This window comes from Triticum urartu, chromosome 5, assembly GCF_003073215.2.
Source record: "Triticum urartu cultivar G1812 chromosome 5, Tu2.1, whole genome shotgun sequence".
Taxonomy (NCBI): Eukaryota; Viridiplantae; Streptophyta; class Magnoliopsida; order Poales; family Poaceae; genus Triticum; species Triticum urartu.
Genome location: NC_053026.1, coordinates 471,582,896 through 471,589,070, shown reverse-complemented (window position 1 = coordinate 471,589,070; position 6,175 = coordinate 471,582,896). Strand labels below are relative to the sequence as shown.

The 6,175-nt window shown below is 46.4% G+C and overlaps 1 protein-coding gene across 1 annotated transcript; it reads left to right on the top strand.

Annotated features, from left to right (window-relative positions):
- The first annotated feature begins 798 nt into the window (after window positions 1-798).
- LOC125509929 (ubiquitin carboxyl-terminal hydrolase 2-like) lies at window positions 799-5,632 on the top strand. The gene is made up of 3 exons (XM_048674993.1): window positions 799-1,090; window positions 1,231-4,075; window positions 4,932-5,632. Exons 2-3 carry the CDS (start codon window positions 1,236-1,238, stop codon window positions 5,170-5,172), a joined length of 3,081 nt encoding a protein of 1,026 aa, XP_048530950.1. The 5' UTR covers window positions 799-1,090; window positions 1,231-1,235; the 3' UTR covers window positions 5,173-5,632.
- The last annotated feature ends 543 nt before the right edge of the window (window positions 5,633-6,175 follow it).

Below are 6,175 nucleotides of genomic sequence, written 5' to 3'. Positions count from 1 at the left end.
ATTGCTTTATCATATTCTTGCTCATTCTTCGATTGCTTGCAGGAATAGACCTTCGTGGTCAGGCTGACCGTACTTCCAGCATCGTCAGTAACCTCAGGAGATTGGTTTAGCGATTGCTAAGGCGCAACGTCGTGCACGTTTGTAGTCGGATCGTCAAAGTCGTCTCCACCAAATCAATAGTTATCATCTCATCGAAAGATCGGGACCCTCGCCTTTATCAGGAGGGGCGCTCACCGAGGCAGCATGGAGGACGCCGCCCGGTGCTGATGCATCATCATCAGAGGAGTGGGGGAGGGGGAGGCTAGAGGATTAGTGTCCATGGCAGCGGAAGAAGGGTGGGTGGGCTCGAAAGAATTGGTTTCCTCTGTACCATATAAAAGTGTGCTCTAGCCAATGCAATCAAAAAATCAATGCGATAAAAAAGACTAGGCAACACATTTATACATTAACATTATATATCATATCCTAAAAAAACACTATATATCATATGTATTTTTTAGTTCATATATTATTAACTTGAATATTCATGTTGGATACAATCAAATCTACTCTTATATTGCAACCGATTCCGCATTCGTGTATTGTCTAATGAATTACTTACATTAATATAAAAAACGCTCTTATATTATACTCTCTTTGTTCAGAATTACTCGTCACAGAAATGAATATATCTAGATGTATTTTAATTTTAGATATATTCATTTCTGTGACGAGTAATTTGGAACGGAGGCATAAAACGGAGGAGTAAGCCTTTAAGTCTTTTCGTAGCCCAAAAAGATTACGACAGATTGTTCATACCCCAACTCGTATTCAGAGTTCCGTGGCGTATCGGCACACCTTCTTTTTCCTCTCCGTGCCCCCAATCCCACCCAGTGCGGCGCCGGCCCTGAAGCATCTCCCTGCCCTAGCCACAGCTGCCGCCGCGCCGTCGTAGCTTAGCTCCACTGCCGACGAAGCCTCCGCCCCCGAGCAGCGCGCCCCCGCCTCTCCCGCGCGTCGCCGCCGCCGCCGCTTCCCGTCCCGTCCCGCCTCGCCGCGTCCCTGCTGCCCCAACTCCGTCCCCGATTTCGAGCATTGGTTGATTCCTGAGGTATGACCATCCCGTCCTCCACCGGTTAGTTGTTAAACCCCGCCGAACTCCAGAAATTTCCCCATCTGGATCCGCCCACGGCGGCCGTGTAGCTGTCGGCTGGTATCTTCCTTGGGCTTGATTGGATCCGTGTGTTTCAGGAGAGATGGGGAAGAAGGTGAAGGCCAAGGCGAAGAAGGCGCAGCAGCGGGAGCCGCTGGCCGATGCTGGATCCGGCGACGAGGCCTCGCAGGACGTCGAGGAAGCGGCTGTCTCGGCCGGCGATTGGGAGCAGTGCGGCCACTACAGCCGTGACAGTCGCCACTTGGACAAGGTCCTACGGGAGATCGTGTCTGCCAAGCATCTCGCGTCGTGTGAGCACTGCCGGGAGGAGGCCCCCCGGAAGAAAGGCGGCGGGGGTGGCAAGGAGAAAGGCGGTAAGCAGCAGAAGAAGAAAGGCGCTGCTGCCAAGACGCAGGCCAAGGCGGAGAAGAATGATGATTTGTGGGTCTGCTTGGACTGCGGCCGGCACTTCTGCGGCGGCGCCGTGTCAGATACCAAGCCATACGGCCATGCCAGAAGGCATGCCAAGCAGGACCGGCACTGGTGGGCTGCACGCTATGATAAACAAACCATCGCTTATTGCTTGTCATGCGAAAATGATGTGTCCATCGAGCTGCCTGTAGTGGAGACAGTTGTAGCAGCGCCAGCCGTTGAGAAGGTGGTTCTTGGTGCGGTGGAGAGCAATGCATTGGTTTTGGCTAATAGCCATGGTAATGTGATTAAAGGGCTGCCGAATCTTGGAAATACATGTTTCTTCAATGCAGTGCTGCAGAGCCTCCTAGCGCTTGATAAGTTTCGCAGCAAGATGCTAGGACCAGATGTTCCAATAGGAGCCATTGCTATGTCACTGAAGAAGTTGTTTGTGGAAACGAGTGCTTCAAATGATGCAGGAGGTGCACTGAGCCCAAAGAGCCTCTTCTCAAGTATTTGCTCGAAATACCCTCAGTTCAAAGGCTACCAGATGCAGGACAGTCATGAATTGCTCCGCTGTTTTCTTGATGGTTTAGGCACGGAGGAAACTGAAGCGCGGAAGGCAGCGGAGGATGCTTCCAGTGCTGCTGGGGTTCCTACAATTGTTGACTCCATCTTTGGGGGTCAGCTGTCTAGTACTGTCTCCAGCACAGAATGCACACACGGATCTGTTAAGCACGACCAATTCCTTGATCTCTCGCTACCAGTTCCATCAAGGAAACCTCCAGCCAAGAGTGTTTCATCACCACCAGCAAAGAGGACCAAGCAGTCTATACGAGATAGGAACAAAAATCGCAGATATGGAAAGGTTCCTACCCGAGTGTCTCCTGCAATAGCGGAGAGCAGCAAAGAACAAGTACAAACAATTGCTGAAGGCAATGATTCCCAGATTCCAGGTTCAGAGTTAGGACAGGTTGTCAGTGAGAAAGAACATGAGCCCTCTGAATGCAGTGAGTCATGTGCTTCTGTTCCCAACCAAGAGCTGAAGGCCGCTTCTAATGTGGAGGATGACATTTCCTGGTTAGATTATCTTGCTGATGCAGATGAAACGAAGTCTGAGATTCTTGATTCTGCATGTTCGACTGGAGCAGGACAGATCTGGAACAGCAACGATGCCATACATGGTTCATTTCACAGTGGAGATGATGCCTTGCCCAAAGAGCAGGCCTTGATTTCTGATCCCTCAGATGAGAACATTGTTGATGATGCAACTTGTTTACAGACTGTGATCTTGCTTCCTTACAAAGAATTTGACACCACTGCTGAAGAAATATATAAAACTGCAGAAAGCTCACAGAATCCAATAGTTTTTGGTCCTCATCCAGCTGATTATCTAGCAGCAGAAAATCACACACAGCCGTTATATGGCGGAGATGGGGAACAAGATGACTGTTTTGGTATCGGTGATATGTTTGGTGAGCCTGAAATAACTTCTGATGCTAAGAAAGAAACTGGCACAACTGGAGATATTGATGTGATGGCTTGGAGTAGCAATAGTGCTGATGATGAAGTGGATGATAGTAATGCTCCCGTATCAGTTGAGGGCTGCTTGTCATTGTATACTGAGCCAGAGCTGCTATCGGAATCTTGGCATTGTGAGCATTGTTCTATCGCTGTTGCACAGCCAAACACCAATGAATTAGAAGAGGGTGAGGAGACGGCAGCTAGTGCCAATGATAGAAAGGACAGTGCGGAGATGATGGCAAGTGGTGATGAAAAACATGTTGATGATAAGGTCCCGAGCTGCAGCAAAAAAGAGGACATTGATCAGATTATGGCAACTGATGGTTGCTCTGTCAATGTAAATCCTGACATGTGCTGTAACGAAGGGGTGTGTGCAAATCCTTCTTTGGTTGATGCTGAAAACACCTCTGATGGTAATTCTCCAGACGTTGACACTACTGAGCAGCCAGACAGTAAAACATACCACCAGGAGTGTAGGGATTTGAACAGCTCAGCAGTGGAATTTACATCTTCCAGTAAGCAACCGCATGACTTTGCGCAGCATAACGATGGTCATAATGTGGATGTAGCCGCTGAAGAAACGAGTGCACCAGTGAGTTGTGGCGACAATGACTCGGCCTCTTGCAGTACTACTAGCGACAAAAAGGTTGAATCTGGTGGTGCCAATGCTGAAGAAGTTGTGACTAGTAGCCTTCCACCTGAGACGCAAAGCATCTTACCGAGCGCCAAAGATAATGAAGATGGCTTCACAAGGAATATCGGAAGGAGGAAGAGAATGAAGGTGGTTGTCAAGGCACACAAAGGACAAGATAACCAAAATAAACAGAAAGAGGATGAAACAAAGGTTTTCAGAGCTGCAATGAGAAGAATTCTTATCAGCAAGGCACCGCCTGTATTGACGATTACTTTGAACAGATTCAGCCATGACTCTCATGGTCGGTTCAGGAAACTGAAAGGGCATGTGCGCTTTAAGGAGACACTCGATATACGACCGTACATGGACCCAAGGTACTGATTTTTCTAACTCAGTTGAATTTGCCAAAATAAAATCAACCCAACAGTTTTCTGCTTGCCTGCAGCTGTAGTTCCTAGTAGCCACAAGGGGGCACCACTGTCTGTCCATGGCTTGCTAAAGTAGCAATTGCATGTAGGATTTTGCCACAATGATATGACTAGATAAAATTTGACACTATTCCTTTCCCCACTTGTTTACTTTGGTGGATCTTTCTTTAATAATGATAGAACAGAATGCTCTTATTTTAATCATAGATATGTTTCTTGTCAACATAGAGAACTGAAAAGATAAATAATTAAATATTATATGATGACGATTCATTGGCTGTAAAACCCTAGAACATTCTCCGCAGATATTTTTTCTACACATTGTTTACAATCTTATTCTCTGATTCAAGTCTGCCGTGTCCATATCCTGAAAGAAAGCAGAATGCATGAAATCTTTTCATAATCAATGTGAATCTGGAGGTTACATATATGATTTAGATTCGAAGGCATATACGGTAAGCTGTATTGACTGCTCACCAGTTTGTGTCTACACTAAGGGACTCAAACTGGGTTTTAGTATTGTCATTTTTCAGCATATATACAACAAATATTGTTCTAGTTGATCTAATTTGTTATTCTGTTTACACACTTGTACAAGTGTAGGTGCCTACATGTGTAGCTCTCAAGTTTAGTATGCTTATATGTGTTATCTCAAGTTTAGAACCCAAGTGACATGCCCGCATAAGTTTAGGGACCTATTGTGCACCATTCGTATCTGTGATTTATGGGCAGAGAGAGTCATTTACGGACTTTAAAATTGGATTGTATGCTTTGGAAATTAACTGTTTTCCTTAATACGCAGATCCAAGGATAATGACATCACCACTTATCGGCTGGTAGCTGTTGTCGAGCACATGGGAAGCATGACAGGGGGGCATTATGTTGCATATGTAAGATCTGGCAAGATAGGGGGTCGGCAGCAGCAGAGCCGCTCCTCCAAGTCTTGGTTTTACGCGAGCGATTCACATGTCAGAGAAACCTCTCTGGAGGAGGTTCTCAACTGCGAGGCTTACATCCTTTTCTACGAGAGGGTGGCCGAGTAAGACAATATGTATCTGGTGACCTACTCATGGATCAGTGAGTAGTTAGGGACAAGATGAATGTGGAGCAAGAGGTGACAAACAACATTTTTTGGGGATACTGCTATGACTCAGTCTCAGGTGGAGAGTTCTTTTTTGCAAGTGGGCTTGGACAGCCAATCTGTTCATGCTGCTTACAGTGAGTCATTCTTTGGGTTTTCCTTTTCTGGAGAACATAGGTGGAGGGGTGGAAATTGTCTGAAATTGGCAAACGGTTCGTTCAGATCTCTACAAGGTCATCGTTGAGCGTCCTCGGTTGTATTGGTTTAGAGTCAGTCAGTCGGTCATAGACAGCCCGGTACATGTTTTTGATATATGTGGAGTGCGCCCCCAAATTTTGCGTGATGGGGGCGTATATATACGATATATTGTAACATGTAGCTCCATCTTGAGGTAGAAATGACATGTTATTTCTTACCATGTAGTATTACATTGTACCATGCCACGAAAATCAAGCTTGGAAATTCCAAGAAATTCTGGATTTATTTTGTGATTCTTCACAAGACATGTATGTCTAGAATCCCTAAAAACTCCAAATTTGAATTCGAAATATTCTTGGAAGAAACCAAAATGGTAAATCCAAATTTGTATTTGGAGTTTTTAGGGATTGTAGGCACGTCTTGTGAACATTCATGAAAAAAAATCCGTTTTTTTGAAACATTTAAATTAGAGTTTTTGAAACATGGTATTATGTAATGGCTGGTATCATGTTATATCTTCCCTGTTGCCTGGGATCATGGGGCTCACCAGCTTCAGCTTTACGCAGGGCACAGCGGCATGTTCCTGGGTGACGTTTTGCCCGGCGAGAAGCTGAGGACGACGCCAGTCCTGGAGCTGCGCAGAGCAATCTAGAGGTGAACAGGAATGGCGCGCGGGTGCTGCCGTCTCCAAGGTCGGCGACTGGCGCAACCAGATGACGCCCGCCGTGGCGGCGAGGCTCCCTGCGGGGCATGGGGTTTTTGTTTGC

What these genes read in the sequence shown, in the direction of transcription:
- LOC125509929 (XM_048674993.1), top strand. Translation starts at nt 1,236, where the DNA reads ATGGGGAAGAAGGTGAAGGCCAAGGCGAAGAAGGCGCAGCAGCGGGAG. An exon ending in CGACCGTACATGGACCCAAG is followed by an intron (nt 4,076 to 4,931) that starts GTACTGATTTTT and finishes CTTAATACGCAG; the next exon opens with ATCCAAGGATAATGACATCA.